A 24,018-nucleotide genomic window follows, 5' to 3' on the forward strand; every position below is an offset into this window, starting at 1 on the left:
GGAGCTTTATTCTGACTGGTTTATAGAGGCTAAGTCCAGTATTCCTAGAATTCCCAGAAAGTAAAGAAACTGAACTGTGTACTAGCTTTTTAAGGGAAAAAAACATCACTTTCTCACAGAAACTGTTAGGCCATAAGCATTTTTATAGAAGAATCCAAAATCCTTGGGTAAATCACACTTGTTTGACAGTTTGGGTTTTTAAAAAATCTGTTAAGTTCATTTCCTGGATTTGTCTTCTTGTAAAGAGACTAGTTCATCTAAACTTCCTGAACTTCTTGTACTGGGTTATCAGATGAGTTTACTCCCACATAATATTTAAAATGAGGAAAAACATAAATATATGCTCAACAATTTAGAATTATATAAATTCTGATGAACTTTTTATGTCAACATTAATTATGATCTGTAGTGTGTCATTTTAAATAGAATTTCCAAGATCCTGTTAACTTTAACAGTTGGAAAAATATTAAATCAGTTTAATTAATTGATTAATTGATATCAGTTACATAGATAACTTCTAAGTAACATAGAATACTGAAACACAGGTCATGAAGATACATATCTATCCATAGAGATATATGTCTTATATATACACACTATATATATGCATATATATACATATATTATATAAACATGTAGGGGAAGAGGGAGAATCCCCCTCTGCCCTTTCCCTTAAGGTTCTTATGGCTGGCCAAATAATTAACAAGACAGGTTAGCAGGAGAAAATAATACCAAGTTTAATAACATGTATACATGGGAGAAACCAGGGACACTGCGTTTCTCAACACAATAGCAGAAATTCTCATCTAAAATACTTCAGCTAAAGACAAAGGAGGATGTTGGGGGTGGGGGGAATCAGTTACAGGAGATTACCACTAAAGCCCTGTAAACAAGAGTAAGGTTATTATGCAGATTTAAGGCCTCACTTTCCACATTGATAAGTTTCTAGAAATGAGGTCATCCCCCCTCTTCCCAATACAGAGAGGGAGATACCTTTACAAATGGAGATTTCCCTTATAAATGTAAATGTTTGCCTGGCAACGCCTCACAGGGCCATCCAGACAATGTGGCCAGAGAGACAGAACTTCCAATAAGATGGGCTTGTTGGTGCCTTTTCTATTGTAACATCTATTTTACATTATATTACAGCCATCAGATAGAAGATCTGTTCCAGGAAGGAGTTACTATGTCAAATTCTTTAGGCAGTTAGTGGGGGAGGTCAAATGTCCGTCAGAGAAAACAATCAAGGTAAAGAGGTATATTTCGTGGTGGCCAAATCTTGATCTCCCACAAACACAAACATATATACACACTAAAATATATCTTAGTATATATATGTATATATATGTGCACAGTGTGTACTTTATATATAAAAGATTGACTGATTTGACTATCTAAAGCTCAAAATTTTCTGTAAAGCAAAAGATATCATAAACCAAGCCAAAAGAAAAATGATGGTCTGGGAGAAAATATTATATTCTAATAGAAAAGGTATATTGGTAATATAGCTGACAAAATAGAGATAATATCCCTACTATACAAAGAAATCCTACAAATTGATTTTTAGAAAAGTCAAGGAACCGAATTTTTTAAAATGAGCAAATTATATGAAGAGATCATAAACAGAAGAGGAAATGCAAAGGCTAACAAATATATACAAAACACACCCAACCTCATTAGTAGTCAGAAAGTGAAAATCGAAACCATGAGATCCTGTTTTTTCACTCATCAGACTAGCAAAATGTAAAGACTGAGGAAAAACGCTGATGACTATTGAGATACAGGTATGTACAAACATTGCTGATTGAGTTTATACAACCTTTGGAGGAAGTAATCTTTGTAAAATAATCTGTTGGGATCAATTATAGTTAAAAATACCCATAACCTTAAACACAGGGATCTCATTTTGAATTTCGTTATATTTCCAAATGAATAATTATCATGAGCTACTTTTCATACACGTGGACATTTATTGTCTATCTAAACAGTATTATTTTCATTGGCATTTGTGATTTTTTGAAAAGTAGTTGATAAATCTTAAAGCAAAAATGATTTCTGTAAGCCTGAATAACAGTGATCTAACACTGGGCGGGGAGGCAGCAGGAGTTTGTGTTGTAGGGAGAGACTCAGTGGGAAGGAAGGACTATATACCAAGTATTTTTCTGAAACCAAGATAGATTGGGATAAGAATAGTCTAAAGGCAATTGTCAGTGACTGTTTTGAAAGCTGAATAATGGCTATTAAATCAAATCCTCTGTACTGAATTCCTAAAAACAGTATTTTGTGAAAGCCTATAAAGAATATTAGAACAATATCTTGTCCTGGAGAGAAAAAGATTGGGAAATCCATCATACCAGCTCTTCCCTGTCAAAAACAGATACCATCTAGAATAAAGGCAATCCTAGGGCTCAGAGATAGTGCTGGTAATGTTCCTGAATCAAACTGTTAAGATAATCCATCATTATTACTGGAATCACACCAGTTCCACAAAGTTCATTCTAGCAACACTGTCCTTTGAGGCATTTTTATCATTCCCTGAGGTTTCAGACTGATAAGCTGGCAAGAGTTCAATTTTAACATTCACTACACAATTGTGTGATGGAAAAACATTGAGTTTCTGGTTGACTTGAAAAGATAGTAGTTATTCATTTGTGTGCATATTTGTTTAAGCAAATTTAATTGAGAGCAAAATATCTAGTCAAATGATGAGTGACCTAACTGAGCCATGACCCCTGGGAAAGTAGAGCTTTAGAAAAATTATTATTCTATTTCTCAGGGCTGGTGAAATCTATATAACCTATATATAAAAGGCATGAAAGAGTTAAATGTCAACAGACTCCTCTCCAACCTTCCCCCCATGTACACACACACACACACACACAAATGGCTGTTTTATAATGAGGAGACCAGAGTTTTTGGCTACAACACCAGAGCATTATTTGATGAGGGGACCTAGTGAACAACCAGAGAAAAAGATCTCCTTCAGGTGAAGGCGAGTTTTATGATCAACAGCTCGGAGACATCTTTCCCATGTAAAACCAGGACATCCATGAACCTCCTCCCTCTGAAGTAAGGGAGGAAATTCAGAGGTGCAACCACACAGAGATTTTGAGACTTGTGAGCCCCTCTGCAAAGGCATTAGCAGAAAGCCTACACATCAAAAGAAGACAAATCTACGGAGTTTCTTGCTATTGCATATGTTGCGTAACAGAAATTTATAAAGTCTATGAGGAAAAACTTTTTAAAGTTTATAAATCCTGAGCATTCTGTGTAGAAACTAAGAATGCTCCTGAATGAAAATACCAGCTCTGATGAAAGCAGTATATTCACTTGTGACCATGTGTGTGTGTTCCAGAAAGGAGCACCAGTGACTTCTTTTCAGATCATTCATTTCAGTTATTCCTTCTGTGGTTCCAAACCAGGATGAAATCGCCACCCCCTTCCCCAAGGCTGAGTGGGAGACTAGTCTTTCATCTAAGAACAATCAAGCACTTACAGCAATTTAAAGGCTTCAACCAGGATCTGTATCGCCAAGGGAGCAGCCAGAGGAGGGGGAAGACCCAGCAGTGACTCAGTTCTGAGTCTTGGCAGGTCTAAGCAGGCCTGATTTGAAAACATGACATTCGGGAGAAAGTCTAACTTCTGGTGGCTATCTCTGGACATCCACTCAATCTCTACTGTTTACTTTCTCTGCCATTGGGAGTATTTGGTGGAAAACCTTGTAAAACACTGCAACAGATAAATCTTACTAATTAGAATAGGAACTAATTTGGATGGGTTTTCAGATTTATTTGCAAGTAGATCGTATTCACAAGTAGATTGATCAAGAGAAAAATATTATTCTACAGTCACACTTTCATCCCCAGTCAGACAACTCTCAAAAGCATGTAGTTAATTAAAAGGAAGGCACAGTGGGGACTGCGGTCAACTTGGGGAAAACTGACTATAACTCAAATTACAACTCTTTTCAGGAAGGCCATTGTAGGGACGTCTATAGTATTTAAGGTGCCAGTTCACATTTTCCGTTCTGGCTTCCATTTGGTCTTGGTAAGACTGTCAAACAAGTCCTACTGTCCCTTAGCCAAGAGTGAATGTGTGAGGCCCATTAGGCTCTCCCTCTGAGGATATGAATCTTAAGAGGGAAGCTAACACAGATAATGGTGGGAGTGCTTCATTTGGCAGAGAGGACCCTGGAGAAGCTGAGGGTCCCTCCATTCCCTCTTTCTGCCTAGGCCCCTGGAGCGGTTCTGATCCCTGTCCTTTCCAGGTTCTTCACCTTCTCCTTTGATTCTGTGAGCTATTCCCAATCGTTCCAAAAAATTCTTGCTTGCTTATATCAGAGTCAGTTTTTATTGCTTGCAGCCAAAAGCCAGTAGTGTAGGCTTATAGCACTATCTTCACATACAAAACTCATCACATTTTTGTGTGAGGAAGATTAGCCCTGAGCTAACATCCATGCCAATCTTCCTCTTTTTGCTGTGGAAGACTGCCCCTGAGCTAACATTCGTGTAGATCTTCCTCCACTTTATATGGGACACCGCCACAGCATGGCCTGACAAGTGGTGCATCCGTGGGCAGCCAGGATCCGAACCTGGGCCGCCAGCAGCAGAGCGCACGCACTTAATCGCTACGCCACGAGGCCAGCCCCCAAAACTCATCACTTTTTATTTGATAAAATGAAATACTCTATCTGCAGGAAGTTAGCCAGATGGCAATTCTATTTGGCATTATCATTTGTCTAGGTTTCAGTATAAAACACAAAAAATTCACTTTTAAAATGGAAGGAATCTTACATCCTATTATTGTTCCTTTCCACTTTCCTCCCCCCACTTCAACTTATCTTAACCCTCCTTTCATTCTTTAAAAAAAAAGGAAAGAAAAACTTACAAAAAAGAATCTTTCATATCTAAATGAATAATATATTTCTGCTTAAGAGATTGAATGTTAAAAATCTTTTTCGGGAGCACAGAGGATTTTTAGGGCAGTGAAACCACTTCTACAATGGTCGATATATGTCATTATACATTTGTCCAAACCCCTAGAAGGTACAACACCAAGAGTGAACCCTAATGTGAACTATGGACTTTAGGTGATTGTGATGTGTCAATATAGATTTATCTATTGTTACAAATGTACCACGCTGGTAGGGGATGTTGATAATGGCGGAGGCTGTGCATGAGTGCGGGTGGGGAGTATATGGGAAATCCCTGTACCTTCCTCTCAATTTTGCTGTGAACCTAAAACTGCTCTCAAAATGAAGTCTATTTAAAAAAAAAAAAAAAAAAAAAGAACTGTTTGTAAACTGCAAACAAAGCTCATACTTAGTCAATTTCGTAATCATCGTCATCATCATCCATGTTGATTCTGATGCTGGAGTGCTCTTCAGGTTTTGATTTCTTCTTGGTTTCTTTGTTTGTCTCGGTCAGATGTAAGTGATGCTCACATTGCCTCATGATCTTCTTGGAAGACATCCAGCTCTCCCCTTGTCGTTCAGCTGGTGCTGCACATTGTCCTCCCCTCACATCTGTGCCCTTGGCCTTCAGGACCTCCCTCACTTTTAGGAGACTACAGGTGCAATTCCACGGATTTCCATCCAGATACAGGTGCCTGAGACGAGGCAGCCCCTCCAAGGCTTTGAGGTCTAAGGCAGAGATCTTGTTGTTCCTGAGGTTTAGAACCTGAAGCTGCTTTAGATCCTTGAGCTCCCTCTCAGCAATATCTTGGATGGCATTGCCTTTTAGGTCCAGCCTGGCTAAGGTCTCCGGGAGCCTGCAAAAGCATGGAAACAGGATGCGAGAGGAGGTCACGATCATCATTCCACAACTGCCATGGCAACTCAGACTGCACAACACCCACCTTTTCTGTACAGTTCTATCCCTTCTGAATCTAGTAATTTTAAGTAATTAAAAAGTAATTTTAAGCACAAATCTCAGTCTTACATATAAGTCTTTAACCCTTCCTCATAAGTCTCATTTTCTAATCTTCTGATTTTTCTGGTTCCTAGTCATAAAACTATTGTTTTCTTGTCAAACGGGATCACATAGACAAATTGATAAGAAGAACACTAAGTTCTCAATTTTTTAGTTGGCAAAGGCCATGAATCCATAATTTATAGAAGTAGAAATATGAATAAAGTGTTGTTCTCCATGAATATAAAAGGCAAAGGGAAAAATGATGCCATATATATACATATTTTTGTGCTGTGAAAGATTTGCTCTGAGCTAACATCTGTTGCCAATCTTCCTCTCTCTCTTTTTTTCTCCCGAAGGCCCAGTACATTTAGTTGTGAGTCTGTCTAGTTCTTCTATGTGAGCCGCTGACATAGCATGGCTACTGACAGATGAGTGTTGTGGTTCCATGCCTAAGAACTGAACCTGGGCCACTGAAGCGGAGCAGACCAAACTGTAACCACTAGGCAACTAGGGCTGGCTCTGATGCAATATTTTTATGTATCAAATTAGAACATGGTTTTGGTTTTAAATTTAAAACTTATTGCTGCTGAGGGTGTAGTGAAATAAGAACTTCAACACTGTTGGTGGGAGTGTAAGTTGGTACCACTTTAGAAACAACTTGGTACCACGTGTCAGATTTAAATAATGTCATGGGGCTGGCCCCGTGGCTTAGCGGTTAAGTGCGCGAGCTCCGCTACTGGCGGCCGTGGTTCGGATCCCGGGCACGCACTGACGCACCGCTTCTCCGGCCATGCTGAGGCCGCGGCATACAGCAACTAGAAGGATGTGCAACTGTGACATACAACTATCTACTGGGGCTTTGGGGGAAAAAAGGGGAAAAAAAAAAAAAGGAGGAGGATTGGCAATAGATGTTAGTTCAGAGCCGGTCTTCCTCAGCAAAAAGAGGAGGATTAGCACGGATATTAGCTCAGGGCTGACCTTCCTCACAAAAAAAAATTAAATAAATAAATAAATAATGTCATGGCTTTCGACCTAGGAGATATTGGGAGAAGCAAATAGAGATTTATTTACAAATACATTTATCACATATTTGATCATATTTATTTATTCATTTATTTATTTATTTATTTTTTAAAAGATTTTATTTATTTATTTTTTCCCTCTAAAGCCCCAGTAGATAGTTGTATGTCATAGCTGCACATCCTTCTAGTTGCTGTATGTGGGATGCGGCCTCAGCATGGCCGGAGAAGCGGTGCGTCGGTGCGCGCCTGGGATCCGAACCCGGGCCGCCAGCAGCGGAGCGCACGCACTTAACCGCTAAGCCACGGGGCCGGCCCTGATCATATTTATAATAGCAAAAATATGGTAAAAGACTAATGTCCACTAATACAGAAATTAAGAGATAATGGACTATTATGTGATCATAAAAATCATGTTTTAAAATACTAATTCTGTGAGAAAGCTTTTCTAACTATGACTTAAAAATCCAGACGCTATAAAAGATTGATAAATCAACTACATTAAAAATAATTGAAAAAAATAAAAAATTGTGTATGGCAAAAGACACATGCAAAGTCAAAAGACAAATGATAAACAGGGGTAAATGTCTGCACCTCATATCCCAGACAAAGAGCTCATCTCCTTAATATATAAAGGACCCTTAAAAGTTGAGAAGGAAAGGTTTTAAAATAAGACTGAAAAATGGACAAAAAGCATGAATGGAAGTCCACATAAACAACCATACTCAGAATAGAGAAATGAAAAATAAAATGACACAGAGATGCCATTTCTCACTGAACAGGTGAGAATGTTATTAGGAATCAAGATTTTCATTGTAAGAGAAAAAGATACAAATATAAAAGAAGAAAAAAACCCTCTCTAATGTTAAACATGAATTGGAAATGTCAATATGAATTCATAATTTAAAAAAATATATTTTCTGTATGCTGAAAGGACTTAAAAGCAATATTACACCCTAATTGCAATGCTACCTTGATAACAGAAGCACACCAAGCACACAGATCTTAGTTTCAGAATTCCAATCTCCAGTTAACAAAACCAAGGCTTCTTGGAAAAATGGCTGATTCCATACCTGGGGGGAAGTAAGCTAGAACTTCTGAGCCAGAATGCAATAAAATGTTCAAAGATTAATAGAACACCCATCAGGGTGGCACTATCAAAAAACCAGAAAATAACAAGTATTGGCAAGGATGTGAAGAAATTGGAACCTTTGTGTACTATTGGTGGGAATGTAAAAATGGTGCAGTCACTATGGAAAACATTATAGTGGTTCCTCAAAATACTATAAATAGAATTACCATATAGGCGCCAGCCCTGTGGCATAGCAGTTAAGTGTGCACGTTCTGCTGCTGGTGGCCCAGGTTTGGATCCCAGGTGTGCACCAATGCACCACTTGTCAGGCCATGCTGTGGCGGCGTCCCATATAAAGTGGAGGAAGATGGGCACGGATGTTAGCCCAGGGCCGGTCTTCCTCAGCAAAAAAAAAAAGGAGAAGGATTGGCATGGATGTTAGCTCAGGGCTGATCTTCCTCACACAAAAAAAAGAATTACCATATAATCCAGCAATTCCACTTCTGGGTATATACTCAAAAGAATTGAAAGCAGAGTCTTGAAGAGATATTTATGCATCCATGTTATACATCCATATTGAATTCAAAATAGCTAAAATGTGGAAGCAACCTGACTGTCCATTGACAGATGAATGGATAAGCAAAATGCAATATGTACATCAATGGATTATTATTCAGCCTTAAAAAGGAAGGAAATTCTGACAAATGCTACCAAATGGATAAACCTTGAAGACATTATGCTAAGTAAAAAAAGTCTGTCACAAGAAGACAAGTACTGTATGATTCCACTTATATGAGATATCTAGAGTAGTCAAGTTCATAGAAATAGAAAGTCAGAAAACAGAATGGTGGTTCCCCAGGGCTGGAGGGAGGGGGAAATGGGGAGTTGTCATATAATGGGTGCAGAGTTTCAGTTTTGCAAAATGAGAAAGTTCTAGAGATCAGTTGCACAAGACTGTGAAGCTACTTAACACTACTGAACTGTACACTTAAAAATGGTTAAGACGGGGCAGGCCCCGTGGCTTAGCAGTTAAGTGCCTGCGCTCCGCTACTGGCGCCCCCGGTTCAGATTCCGGGCACGCACCAACGCACCGCTTCTCCGGCCATGCTGAGGCCACGTCCCACATACAGCAACTAGAAGGATGTGCAACTATGACATACAACTATCTACTGGGGCTTTGGGGAAAAAAAAAAAAAGGAGGAGGATGTTAGCTCAGAGCCGGTCTTCCTCAGCAAAAAGAAGAGGATTAGCATGAATGTTAGCTCAGGGCTGATCTTCTTCACAAAATAAATAAATAAATAAAAATAAATAAATAAAAATGGTTAAGATGGTAAATTTTATGTTATGTGTGTTTTACCACAATTGCAAAAAAGAAAGATAATGAAGTCATGTCTCATGAACATAGGAACCAGCTTGGAGGGCTCCCACTAGCCAAATTTGGGACAATTTGAGTATCAAAATAGACTAGCAACTGTTAATGATCATAACACACTGAAATAATTAAGATCCATGGGTCCATAGTGATACTTGGAAAAAACAGAGAGAAAGAGGAAAAGGGAAAGAAAAAAATACTCTATAATATTAAGTAGAAAAAATAGTATACAAAATTGATCCCAAATATGTAAAAACAAATTATGTCTACACATAGGCTCTGGTTTAGCAATTATGGGTGACTTTTTATTTTTCAGCACACTAAGTTTTCAACCTTGAACAGGTATTACTTTACAATCAGGAGGAAAAAAACTTTTTTAAAACTGTCGATACCAACTTGAAAAATGTCATGCTAATGCCCATTGTTAAAAAATGAAAAAGAATCATAATTGTGAACCTGAAAATCTTTCTGTTATAGAACTTTATATTAAGTGCTATTCTTTTTATGAAGTACAAGAAGTTGGAAAGTTTTATAGGGAAAAAAAAGGCCCTTCAAAGGCCTTTGAAATACCATCCTAATGCTATTTTTACACGATGTGAAGACATTAGATGTATATTCACGCCTTTTAGTATTGAGTGAAATTTATTGTGGTGGTCCCAGTCGTATGATTGCTATGTCGAAGAGAAAAAAACAAATGAATTTAACCATATTTTATGGCAATATTATCTTTTGCTTGTTCTTATACAAATTTCATTCCAAAAGGTTAACGTTTTAGGTTATTGGTGCCTAGCCTAAATTTTGGCCTTGGGTTTTTATTTTATATTTACATCTTATAAATATATATATTTATGTTTGTATATTTTATATTTGTATTCATATCATAAACTATACAGTACATATACATACATAAATATTTGTGCTTTTGAGTATTTTAAATCTTATTTATTTAAAGTGCCTCCTCCTTAGTTGGAATAAAATTTACCTAACAAAGTAGATTAATTTACCAGGGAAAATCACTTCATACATTTTAACGGTTTGATAATTAAATTCAATTTGAAGTTAATCTCCAAGACGACGTAATTTTGTGCACACACTAGCTTCTATAAGGTACATCACTAAAAGGTACACAGAAAATTTCTTATGTATAGCTTTTTTTTTTTCCCAAGGAAAGATGAACTATTAATAGACCGTGGAGCAGTAAGCCAGGCTCCGTTCCTATTGACGGTACAAGGAAGCGTAGCTGGGGAGAGATATGGTAGAGTAAACCAAAAACTCAAAAAGTACCTACTTATAAAGACGAGTTATAACTTTGGCCATTCTATTTACCAGTATGTGGTTTTAGGTAAGTTATTTAGCTTCTTAAAGCTTCTGATTTCCCACCTTACAGATAAAAGTGCTCAGTACACAGAAGTCACATAATAAATGTTAGCTAATGAAAATGAGCAAGTCAAGTTTTCTTTTAAACAAATACAATTATTTAGTTCTGGGCTGGGTAGCCAAAAATTGTACCTGTTCTTGGGAGTATCTTTTTTTTTCTTTCTTGTTTCTATGGACATTATAACCAAAATGGCGTTGTAAGAGAAATCACTAATTATCTTGGTTTTGTTACTTTTGGGCAGTCATGTATTGCTTTGATATAATTTGTCTTTATAAGTCTGATGTGTATAAAAAAGTAGCCCTGGGGCTGGCACAGTGGCATAGTGGTTAAATTTGTGTGCTCCCCTTTGGTGGCCTGGGGTTCAAGGATTCGGATCCTGGGTGCAGACCTACACACTGCTCATCAAGCCATAATGTGGCAGCATCCCGTATGCAAAAAACAGAGGAAAGTTGGCACAGATGTTAGCTCACTGCCAATCTTCCTCACTAAAAAAAAAAAAAAAAAAAAAAAAGTAGCCCTGATTTTAAGACAAGCGTTTCTAGAAATGCTATATATTCTTTGGGTAGTTGTCGCTTTTTAGACTACAAAGGGGCATCCCCCGTTTTACCAGTAGATGGCACCTGAGTGTAAGTATGATAAAATGCTATCTGTTAGACTGTGTTAGGTTTCTGTTAGACTGTATTAGGTTGTGGAAAGCTATTCTGAATTTGAATTATCCAAGGAGAGGATAAAGAAGAGGTGATAGAACATATTCGTTCACTGAGCTGCAGATTGGTGAAATGTGAAGCAGCAAAACGTGAGGCCCGCGTCTTGGGCGTGCTAAGTTCTAGGTAACAGAGTATACTGTTGACAGTAAAGCTCAGAGGCAGGATCACGCGGTGGCTAAAACTCCCTGGCTCAGGGATTAGACTGTGTTCGATCCTGACTCCACCACTTACTGACGATGTGACTGTAAGCCAGTTTCTTGATACCCCTTAACAGTAATGTCCTAGTCGGTAGAATAATAGGTAAAACAATATACCTACCTTCACAGGACTGTTGTAAGGAATAACGAGTATATCTAAGTTCACTGCTGATCTTAGTAAGCACTTAATAAATGTTAGGTACTATTTTCTACTTCAATTAGCATATTGAGACAAATATGATAGATATTTGAATATATGTATACCTAAAACCATATACCATTATTTTCTTGATAGAATGGAGGATGATGGGCAAAAGAAGGGATTTGCGGAAATAGTTTGCAATAGGAGTAGGTTGCCTGTGTTTACAGTTTATTTATAGAAAACTGAAATTAAAGTATAATTTTGTGTATGAATAAGAAGCATGCAAATAAAAAGAAAGTGTATACTGTTTAAAGCTCATAAATAAAAGTCTTAAAATTCAAATGTAGGAAATAGATATTATTGTGTTTTAATTCTTTATGAGAAGAAAACCACAGAGAAACTTTTCTGGGTCATTCCCACTTTCCAATTCAAAGAAAAGCCAAAGAGTGGGGGCAGAGGGTGATGGGGAATTTAAAAATCACTCTCTACAAGAACTTTCAGAGCTGGCCAAGTTCTTGACAGAGCGGACAGTGGTGTTGCTTAATTTAAGCCTCATAGGAAAAGCCCACTCTCTGCCGTGTTTCTTGCCCCATGTCCTCGCCCACTAGTTCTCAACCCTGGCTGCACATTATATCCATCCGCGGAGCTTCTTAAAAATATCGACGCCTGGCCTCCAACCCTGGGGTGTCTGATTTAATTGTGGAAGTGAGGTCAGGGCATGAGTATGCTTTTTTAGAGTTCTCCAGATAATTCCAATGTGAAGTCAGATTGGAAACTTATGGCTAGCTCAGGCATACAATTCCATTATACCTTCCGTTGGGTAAAAGCATCGTGCTTTCTGTAGTCACTTATTAAAAACACAAATTCCCTGGCAGGAGTAAATAATTAAGCTATTTTTCACTCATTAAACTTAGCAGGATTACTTCACCAAATACTTTCTAAAAGTCACCTGAAGAGAAAAGTCCTCCGAGTTCACAATTTTGCCCGTTGGCTGTCCTAGCCTGCTGAGAATGCTTTTGTGACATAGGCACTCCCGAATCTGTCCTATGAGTTTTATTTCATACATAATTTTTTTCTTGGAGTAGGTGCATGCAGTAACAGAAAATAAGGCTTGAAACAGAGTAAAGATATTATTTAAATAGCAACAAATACTGGAATCTTGAAACACCGCAGGCATATTCTTGCCCCAGGGCCTTTGTACTGGCTGTTCTGTCTAGAACGCTTTTGGCCCCAAATAGCTTCACAGCTAAATCCCTCACCTCCTTCCAGTTTTTGCTAAAAGCTTACATTTTCAGGAGGGTTACCATGCTTACCCTATTTAAAATTGCAACCAGCTTCCCCTGGGCGGTCCTGAACCTGGTAACCCTGCCCTTTTTTGTTGTTGTCAACACCTAACACCATTTAGATGGTGTTAGGTATACTTTACTTATACATTGTTTATTGTCAGTCTTTCCTGCTAGAATTTAAGCTGTTAAGCTAGAATTTAAGCTAATGGTGTTAGGTATACTTTACTTATACATTGTTTATTGTCAGTCTTTCCTGCTGGAATTTAAGCTGTTCAGAACAAGAAATTTTATCTCTGTAATTATTACACTGATGTATACCCTGTTAAAGTATTTGGCACGTGGGAAGTGCTCAAAATATATTTGTTAAATGAAATTAATTGTATGCACAGGCTTCTGCATTAAAAGAAATTGATTACTTTTGAGTCACCCTCAATATATATTTTAAAATACTGATTTCAGTTGGAAAAATCACTTTTTGATATTTTGTATTGGGTATAGTTACCATACTGTATAATAAAACATCTTTTTTCCAACAAGAAAAAAATGAACGTCTGTACATATCAAAGATAATTTTTCCCTTTCTCATTGGTAAAAAAACAATTATTGTAACTAACAATGAAAATAAGTAAATAGAGTGCCATAGGATTCTACAGAGGTCAAAAGTTGGTATACTTATTACGAAAAATTTGATAATGCTAAGAGACAGAGAAAGAAGCCTTTTTTTTTTTTTCGATAAAGTGCTGAGAGGAAAAAAGAGTCCACTGGTAGGCACATAAAATAAACAACATAAAATCTTTTTAAAGAGAATAATAGAGAATAAAAAACAATCTTCTATTGTTTTTTAATTTATCTACTTTAAAATGTAGGACATGTAATAAAGTTTAGATAAATGGGATCAATTAATGTAAATCTGTACGTTAGTTATAGATTATCACTAGTTACCCCTAACTAGTGAACAGGTACAGTGGGTTGGCTATAGAGGGAGCGATATTTGGAGACAGAAATAAGTGTCAGAGTATGAGGGAGGGTGTGTGTGTGTTTGAGAGAGAGAGAACATGACCTGAAGAGACAACCAAAAACAGAAGGGAAGACTGACACCTATGGACTTACACACTCACAGACAGACACACAGAAAAGTAAACAGAGTCACGTTAAGTCCTTTAAAGATCACAGCACTGAGAAGAATACGAGGATCTCAAATATGTAATTCAAAATAAATATATTATTAAATTATAAAGTTTTGAATTTTTTCCATAACTACTATTTCAATGCTTTTTAAAATATAAATATCATACTGCATTTTCCCCTCATTTTTCCTTCATGTCCTTGCTTTGCTAGCCGCTAAGCATGTATAGTCTGCCTGTTGCTGAATCCAGGCCATATATCTAGAAACTGAAACACACTTTTACAAGTAATATCCCTATTCGATGTTTGTTAGCATACATCCCCAAAGCTGCATTGCATATTTTCAAATATAGATCTCACCCGTTGATCTATATAAATTAAGACAAGATAAATTAAGTTCGTGCAGGATTCAGTTTGAGGGCTGGAGATTCCAAATGCCTGTTTAAAACTTCTACCCCTGGGCCGGCCCTGTGGCTTAGCGGGTTAAGTGCGAGCGCTCCGCTGCTGGCGGCCCTGGGTTCGGATCCCGGGCGCGCACCGAGGCACTGCTTCTCCGGCCATGCTGAGGCCACGTCCCACATACAGCAACTAGCAGGCTGTGCAGCTATGACATACAACTATCTACTGGGGCTTTGGGGGGAAAAAATAAAATAAAATAAAACTTCTACCCCTGAACCCTTGGCTAACCTTGATCGGAATATTTATGTTCACTCTGGCTACTTTTCTTGCTTGTATAATGTGCTAATTGCCCCAATCTTCGGAAAACTTTTCTCGTAGTTATCATAAATGATACCGCTCACTTACTTTAGAGGTATAGACAGCAGCAGGTTCTGCTCCAGGGCCAGGTTGGAGAGCTGAGAACACCTCTGCAGGGCTCCAGCTTCGAACAAGCTGACGATGTTGTTGTCCAGAAACAAGTGTTTCAAGTCTCGAAGGTCCTGGAAATCTTGCGCTGTAACTCTCTGAATCAGATTGTTGCTCATATCAAGTTTTTGTAGCCTTGCTGGTAGTCTGAGGGGCAACATTTGAAGCTGGTTTTGGGACAACTCGAGAGTAGTTAAACTGGCAAGAAGCTGTGCCCCTTCAATGGAAGAGAGTGAATTTTCCGACAGGTAAAGATGGGAAAGATTCTCCAAGTGTTTCATATCTCGAAATCTTACCACTTTGAGCTGGTTTCTCTCCATCTTTAAAGAGAGCAAGGATTTGGGCAGATTAATGGGAATTTTAGTCAGAAAGTTACCACTGAAACTGAGAAATTGCAAAGACTGAAGAGAAGTAAAGAAGCTAGCTGGTATCAGATGTAGTTGATTATTCTCCATGCTTATCTGTTTCAGATGGGGAAGTGCCAGTGGTCCAGCTACAGACTCAATATTGTTGCCATCCAACATCAAATTTTGCAAACTGACAAGGGAGGAGAGCATGCTGGGAGAGAGAGAAGAGATCAGGTTATTTTTAAGTTCAAGGATTTTTAATTTCTCCAGTCCTTCAAAATCGGATCCGTGAAGGACAGGTATTGAATTATCATTTAGTTTTAGCACTTCAAGACTGGTGGGGAGAGCACTAGGGACTCGTCTTAACTTATTTTTCCAGAGTTCCAAGGTCTTCAAGTTACTCAGAGTTTTGAAAGTGTCATTTTCTACTGACTCTGTTCCGCTGGCCAGCAGACTAAAATCTTCTAGAGCCAACATTCCAGTGAAGTCAGACAGCTACAAAAAAAGCAGGAGCAGGGAGGGGAGAAAAAAGCAGTAAATTAAGATTGTTGTGAAAAAAGACCATATACATTATTGTTCAATATTAATGACACTTCACATTTCCCTTCAAGATCTATTTAAAATTATCTCTTGGAAAAAGGTGGAAACTCAGATCCTGACTCTTTTTATTAATGATTGGTGACAGTGTAAGATATCAAAAATATTTTAAGCACTTTCACACACTATTGGTAGATATATAATATTGGTCAACTTTTGCTGCATATTCTCTGACCCAGCAAGTTTACTTCTCAGCAGAAGTACTTACAAGTTGCATAATGATTTATGCCATAAGATGTTCTTTGTTGCCTCATCTTATAATAGCCCCAAATTGAAACAATCCGAAAATCTTTCACCAAACTCTTAACAATTGCTAACTCGAGGGTATAAGATTACAAGGGTTTTTCACTATCTATATACATTTCACATTGTTCAGATTTTTGTAAATTATAAATTACATTAAAAAAATTTTGAGGATTGAAGTAAAAATTTTAAATGCCCTAGATACTGCTATCATTAGGATGGGCCTATCAGAGAAATGTTTCCAACTATATTTTGGAAAACTAGCCTTCCTGCTCCCTACCCCCCAATTTGCACTTAACTGATGAACAAGATTGGTGAAGAAACAAACAGGATCCACATGTCTCCATCTCTGTAGAGCAGGAAGTTCATTCATGCATACATCCCAGTGCTAATGCTATTCCTCTCCTCGATTTTAGGAATTACCAAATCTGATATACTTTCTCCATGATTTGCAAGTTCAAGCACCCCTATCTCTCTACATGTCTGCCAACCTTCCGGCTTGACATCCACCTCTTTTCCAGGATAATGTAATCCTTGGCATTTGGTTCTCAGAGTAAGATCATGTTTAAGCAGAAAGAGGAATTGTTCCAGGTTTTCTTCAGCTTGATAAATCTTCACAAAATTTTCAACCTGCTTTAGAATTCAATTAAGCTGGAATTTTCAATGCACAATTTTTTACGTCTTCCTACCTACAGTTTCTAAATGTTTGATTTAATTATGGAGTTGATCCCTTTTTATAATACCAATACACGATTAATGCCTCCAAAGTGGGTTAATTTTGCAGCACATATTTATTATAGCTACTTATATTCTGGGAGGACATGTGATGGGAATTGTAAAGTATACATTAAAGCATCTTCTAATATGATATTCTATTAGAAGAATCTCATGTTAAAATTTACATAAACAGATATTTTTAATCATAATAGTTTTGGCGGCTGCCTTGGGTTATATAGTGCTGCTAACATTTGATATTTTCTTAATGATTAATTAGTTGTATTGATTAGTCCTAATCCCAATAACAATAGCAAATTTTTTTCTTACACTTGTTGAGTATCTACAAGTGCCAAGTGCTTTTTTATATGTTTTAATTAACTCTCCTAATAACCCTGCAAGTTTGCTGTTATCAACACTGACTTATAGATGAGGAAACTAGAAGCTGGTAAATGAAAGGGTTGAGAATTTCAACATGGTGTATTGGACTCCCAAGCCCTTTCTTCCTCGGCTCACCGTTTTCTAATGCATTTCTATTACATTTAGTCTATAATTAATGTATTTCAAAAAAGACTCAAGATCTGGACATTAAGTCACAGAGTTTTAGAAAAGCAGAGATTTTAGAGATTATCTAGTCTAAACCTCCATTTTAAGGGATGAAGAATTTCAGGCCACAGGATTTAAATGACCTGCCCAAGACTCAGTGTTTTTTAATCTACTCTCCATTCTAAAGTGACCCTTTCTAGGCTTTTTCATATAAAGTCAAAAACAACTCTAGACATAGATCTTCACTTCATGGACTGTTGATCTCCCCAAAGGAGAACTAGGTGTTACTAATACTTCCACTTCTACTTGAGTGACCACAAGCCCTAAAAGATTGCTGACTATGCAGCAAGTCTCAGAGACGACGTGGATCTGAACGGGCAATTTATTTGGGGATGAGACAAAGAAAGTGTGATGTGGGAGCTTCCCTTTGTCTTCATTTCTATTTGTAAAGTAAACGGACCGGTCTAAATAGTAAATATAGTTCATATTCTTAACTGAACCCAGTGGATAGTTGCTTTATGAAGCATAGAGAACCTTTTCCTTTTCTTTTTGTCAGAGTCATTGCAGATTACCTTGGATTATTATTAATTAACATGGCTACCATTTTCTAAGTATTTACTATGTTTAATCTTTACAAAGCCCTATATGTGAGCATGATTATTCTCTTTGCAGAGAAGGAAACTAAGGCTCAAGAAGGTAAAATAACCTGTCTAAGGATATCTTGCTAACAAGTGGAAAAGGTGGGCTTCCACCCCAGGTTTATCTCACCCCAACACATATATTTTGAACCTTAACTGCTATAACATTGCATCTAGCTAAGGAATATAGAGTTCTGGTGCCACAAACAGCGAGGAAGACACTCGTTGATTTTCAGCTTTCAGTTGAGTTTGCAGAGCTGACAAAGGGAAAAAAGTTCTGCCAGACCTGTTTTTCCATGTCCATAGCCTAAGCAGGGCTGTGCTCAAGAGATCTGGAAAGAGATGCTTTTGCCCTAGAGCTGACCTTGGGGCTGCTGGCAGTGTTTTGAATGTTGCTTAAGCAGGACAAGTATGACATGGTACTTTTTTTTTTTTTTTTTTTTTTGTGAGGAGGACTAACCCTGAGCTAACATCTGATGCCAATCCTCCCCCCCGCTTTTTTTTTTTCCCTTGAGGAAGATGGGCTGTGAGCTAACAACCGTGGCCATCTTCCTCTACTTTATATGGGACGCCGCCACAGCATGGCTTAACAGGCAATGCATCAGTGCATGCCGGGGATCCGAACCTGCGAACCCCGGGCTGCCGCAGCTCGCGCGCTTAACCGCTTGTGCCACCAGGCCGGGCCCTGACATGGTATTAATAATCAGGCATAGGAAGCTTAGCTAAGTACAATTCCTGCCATCACTATTTTACAGTTTAGTGAGCCTAATACATGTGTTGATAACAGTTATAATAAAATATGAAAAGTTAAAAAATACAAGCAAGTAAAGTGAAGGAGAACACAGGGGCAACTCTTGCCTGCTTCTCCATGAAGGGCTTTGTTTCTAGGTTCAATTCTAGGCAGGCCCAGCTCCAAGCACTAGAGGGCCTGGAACCTTTCTTGCGCTCCTTATAGATCCAATGTATGCACGAAACTGACACACCCTCACCTGACGGCCTCAGACTTCTGTGAACCAAGCCAGCAAGGAGTTCATAAAACAATGTTGGAGTTTTTTTCTGATCATCAAAGTAACACTTGTTCTCTGTAAACAGTTTTAAAATTCTAGAAAGTATGGAGAGAGTATAAAAATAAGCCATAACCCCCCCACTCAGTGATAAACTTGCTGTTTATACATTTCTTAATCCGGAGGAATTTGAAGGAATCCTTCTCTTCCACAAAAGACGTAAAGTACAGTTATTTTAATTGACTGCCACCATAATGACATTCCTATTTGCCCTCTGAATGTAAGAGATAAAACTGTAAAACTCTTAGAAGAAAATATTGGCATAAATTGTCCTGACCTTGGATTTGGTAACAGCTATCTTAGATATGACACCAAAAGCAAAAGTGACACAAGAAAAAAATAGATAAATGAGACAATTAAAATTAAAATTTTTTGTGCTTCAAAGGACATCATCAATAAAAGGGAAAAGCCCACAGAATGGGAGAAAATTTTTGCAAATAATATAGCTGATAGAAGACTTGTATTTAGAATATACAAAGAATTCTTACAACTCATTAATAAAAAAAACAAATAACCCAATTAAAAAATGGGGAAAGGATTTGCATAAACATTTCTCCAAAGAAGATAACCAAATGGCCAATAAGCACCTGAAAAGATGCTCAATATCATTAGCCATTAGTGATATGCAAATCAAACCATAGTAAGATACCACCTAACACCCATTAGGATGGCTATGATCCAAAGAAAAAAATAAGAAATGTTAGCAAAGATATGGAGAAATTGGAATTGTCACACATTGCTGTGGGAATGCATAATGATGCAGCCACTTTGGAAAACAGTCTAGCAGTTCCTCAAAATGTTAACCATAGAGTTCAGAAATTCTACTCCTAGGTATATGCCCAAGAGAAATGAAAACATATGTCCACACAAACACTTGCTACTTACAGATCCTACAACAGGAACTTTGAGGAGATTATTTTAAGTGAAATAAGCCAGTAACAAAAACCACAGGCTTAGGGAGAGAGATTGAATTCAGTTTGGGGCATGTTATTTTGAGATCCTTTTTATATATGTAAGTGAAGTGGTCCAGTGGACAGCTGGACCAGTCAGAGACATGGGGAAAAGGGATGAATTAGAAACTCAGTTATAGGAGCCATCATCACTTAGATAAAGTGAAGTCACCTAAGGAGAGTGTATATAGTAAGGAAAGGAATGGCTGAGGATTGAGACTCCCTGGAGAAACCAAAAAATAAAGGGCAGGGGAGGAAAAGAAACCTACAAAAATGGCAGAAAAGAAATATCAGAGAGGAATAATGAGGACATAAATGTGTGGTGTCGGGGCTGGCCTGGTGGCATAGTCGTCAAGTTAGCATGCTCTGCTTTGGCAGCCCCGTGGTCACAGGTTCAGATCCCGGGTGCGGACCTACACACCGCTCATCAAGCCATGCCGTGGCAGCGTCCCATAAACAAAATAGAAGAAGACGGGCACAGATGTTAGCTCAAGGCCAATCTTCCTCAGCAAAAAAAAAAAAAAAAGTGTAGTGTCATGGAAAGCAAGAGAGTGAGAATTTCAAGAAAATAGGAGTGAGCCAATGTCTGAGAGAGAACAGTTTTAACACCACGTGGAGTAGGTAGAAACCAGACAGCAGTGAATTAAAGAATAAATAGGAGGTGAAGAAGTGGAGACAGTAAGTGCAGACAATTCTTTCACAGAAGTTTGCAAATAAAAGGAGATAGCAGCAAGAAGAGAGACACAGAATTAAAAGAATTTTATTTTTATGGTAATGAAAGGAGCATATTTAGAGTCTAGAACAGGGTGCTAGTCAAGCAGCAGCAGCTGCAGGTATGGGGGTGGGGAGAATGGTGGAGCAAGCTCCGGGGAGAGGAAGAAAGATAGAATCAAGGGCATAGGAGGGAGGTTGCCTTGAATAGAAGGAGGACATCTCAACTTCTCTGTCTGGAGAAAGAAGTTTGTAGAATTAAATGGAGACAAGTTAGTATACAGTGAGCAGGACCTGAAGGAGATCAAGACTAATGGCCTCAGTTTTATCGTGATTTGTCAACAAAATGGGAGGCCAGCCATTGGTGAGAATGAGGAAGGCAGGTAAGGGCAGGCAATCCAAAACTGTACCGAACCTCAAAGAAGTAGGAATTCTTACAGATAAATGGATAAAGTCCCTCTTTTCTTGAGGGCAGGAACTGTGATTTTTTCGTCTTTTATCCCCAGCCTCAAATGTAGCATTACAGCATTCACAGTCCCAAACACAGTTGAATTATATGAACAAGTAATAGAAACTTTTTAACTGTGACATACATGTATGTATATATATGGGCATACATGTATACACACATACACACATGTATATGTATGTACACATGTGTGTATGCATATGTGTTATTTATATATATAATTTCTATTGCTATTGATCTGGGGATACATTTTAAGGTATTTTTTTTCTTTAAATATAGGCAACTGATTCTGTAGTTCAAACCAATTAAACAGAATATACATTGTATTCACCAAATACAAATAAAATATGTTTATTTAAAACGAAGGATTTTTAAAGGAGAAGTATTATTGCTCGGAGTTTTTTATTTCTTTAACGAAACCATCCTGTCGTTCATCAACCTTTCTGCTATCCTTCCAAGAGACCATTAACTGGGTTAAAGTCAGGGAGGCGGTGATGCAGCTGTTCAATGAACCTAAACCAATGACAGGTGGACTCATTCAATAACTGAATTTGATGAGAGGTAGAACTTCATCTTATTGGCTGCAAAACATAGGACCATTACCAGGCTTAGTTGACACTCCAGCTCTTGGCATCTCAAGTCCTCAGAACAAATATTTAAGCATTTTGCCCTTTAACCAGGTGTCTTGCTTGAATGCTGAGACTGACAGGGTCAGACTTGCTCTCTGGCATTAGGCATTACTGGCTTAGAAGAGGAAAATAAACAGATGACGACTAGGCAATTGTGCTTATTGAGGCTTGAAATAAATACCATGCCACATATCTTAAATTCTCTGTGTTTCTGTGCACCTGCTTCAAAATTTCTTAACCAAATGAAAGGGGTGGAGGCTGTCTCTATTTGAAAGGAAAGCACATTCACCTGCTGCCTCTCTGCACCTGGAGCACGCAGAGAGGTATTTTCTTATCTTAGGATTTGGATTGGTGAGGGAGAAGCAGCGACCAGTAAACAGAAAACCAGACAGCCATACGATTTTCCATCTAGAAGGAGGGGCCTGGGATCACCAATCTAATCCAGCCTTCTCATTTCATACAGGTAAAAAGCGAGGCCCAGAGATTCTTTAACCGCCTTAGATAGTCACATCTCTAGTTAGTGAGAAAACTAGGATGCGAACCCTGGTTTCTTGAAACCTTTCAAAATACCAAAGGCCAAAAACAAAATGTTATAAAAGTCAGACAAACCTATAGCAGTCTTTTCTGTGCCCTCTGAATAGGTAAGCATAGAATTGAAAGTCATAATTAAAAACACATAGAATGAGAACTGCAGAATGTGGCAAAACCAAAACTAGTATTTCCTCTGTGTAAGTTTCCACAAAGACATCGATGCCTGGTGGGTATGAAGGGTCTTATGAATAATTCTCATACGCTGGTTTCATCTTGATAGTCTTATAATGCTCTAAGTATCATCTGCCTTCTATGGCTTAAATAAAACTATTTTTTTCCCCTGAAAGGACTTATTCTTAATTCTGAGGACATCAAGTGGCCATATGCTGTCAAACTCTTTTTGTTAAGAAAGAGCCATTCCTTTAGTTTTACTTTGCAACAACAGAATTAAAAAAATTTTTTTAATAAAAACGGAAATAAAATACCATTAATTATAGATTCTGATTTTTTTTTTTACTGCTTCCCTAAAAAGAAATATCCAGAGGCATATACACATCTTGCAGGTGGCTAGTGCAACTACCCTAACTTGATAACCATCACTTTTAAGTTTTGATTATTTAAATCAAGTTTAACAACTTCACACTCACCCCTCACCCTGCTTCACAAAACAAAATTGCAGCAACTTGAGTGCAGAATGAATAGTTACCTGGAGGTGTTGAATTTTGCTGTGGCTGATGAGGAGCCTCTTGGTGGTGGAAGGAAGGCCCGACGGTACTTCCGTTAGCCTGTAGCATTGTGCAGACTGCACTGCATCGCAGCTACACCTTCCAGGGCAGTTAGGATCGAAACCGTGGCTAAGAGAGAGCACAGCAAGGAAAGCATAGAGCAGATGCATTTTCCCAAACAGGGCCTCTCAGGTAGCCGGCGAGGGTTTAGGTGATGTCTCACTCTTTATACGAGGAAATCTGATAATAGCATCTTATGAATGTGTACTCTGTCAATGTAAGAAGACAGGAAAGAAAAAAATTCTCAATTTGCCTGGGTTAAAATGTTAGCAACCATTACAAAGAAAAAGGAGCTTAAACATTGATAAGCTGCCTTAATATTTGTGGGTGAGCAAAACCCTATGTTATTTATGGCTTGGAAACCTAATCTGCAAACACCTCTATTATCTGTAGTTTCCTTGTTTTGTTAAATGTGACACCAGGGAATTAGTGGGAAGAGACAAAGAGCTGTTTTATAGCGGGCTATAAAACCTTTGAATTTTCTGTGACCCTATATTAAAACCATTTTTGTAGGACTGCAGCAGGCAGGTGTTTTCTTCTCACATTAACTAGTAAGGGAAAATGGGCAGGTTTTCTATTTATTTTTGTTGTTTCAGTAACATTTTATTGCTGGATGAAACAATGGGATACAATGGAGAGATATTTAGAGCCACAAAGAACTTGTTCAATTCATCTATCACTTGACCCACCCAAATATCATATCTGGAAAATATTTTTGTC

The 24,018-nt window shown here is 38.0% G+C and overlaps 1 protein-coding gene across 1 annotated transcript; it reads right to left on the bottom strand.

Moving 5' to 3' along the window:
* Window positions 1–5,319: 5,319 nt before the first annotated feature.
* On the bottom strand, window positions 5,320–23,412 carry LOC131420657 (nephrocan). The gene is made up of 3 exons (XM_058566835.1): window positions 23,220–23,412; window positions 15,015–15,916; window positions 5,320–5,769 (listed from the first exon to the last, which is right to left on the bottom strand). Exons 1-3 carry the CDS (start codon window positions 23,406–23,408, stop codon window positions 5,322–5,324), a joined length of 1,539 nt encoding a protein of 512 aa, XP_058422818.1. The 5' UTR covers window positions 23,409–23,412; the 3' UTR covers window positions 5,320–5,321.
* Window positions 23,413–24,018: the final 606 nt, after the last annotated feature.

The sequence above is a fragment of the Diceros bicornis genome, chromosome 23 (genome assembly GCF_020826845.1).
Source record: "Diceros bicornis minor isolate mBicDic1 chromosome 23, mDicBic1.mat.cur, whole genome shotgun sequence".
In the NCBI taxonomy this organism is placed as follows: Eukaryota; Metazoa; Chordata; class Mammalia; order Perissodactyla; family Rhinocerotidae; genus Diceros; species Diceros bicornis.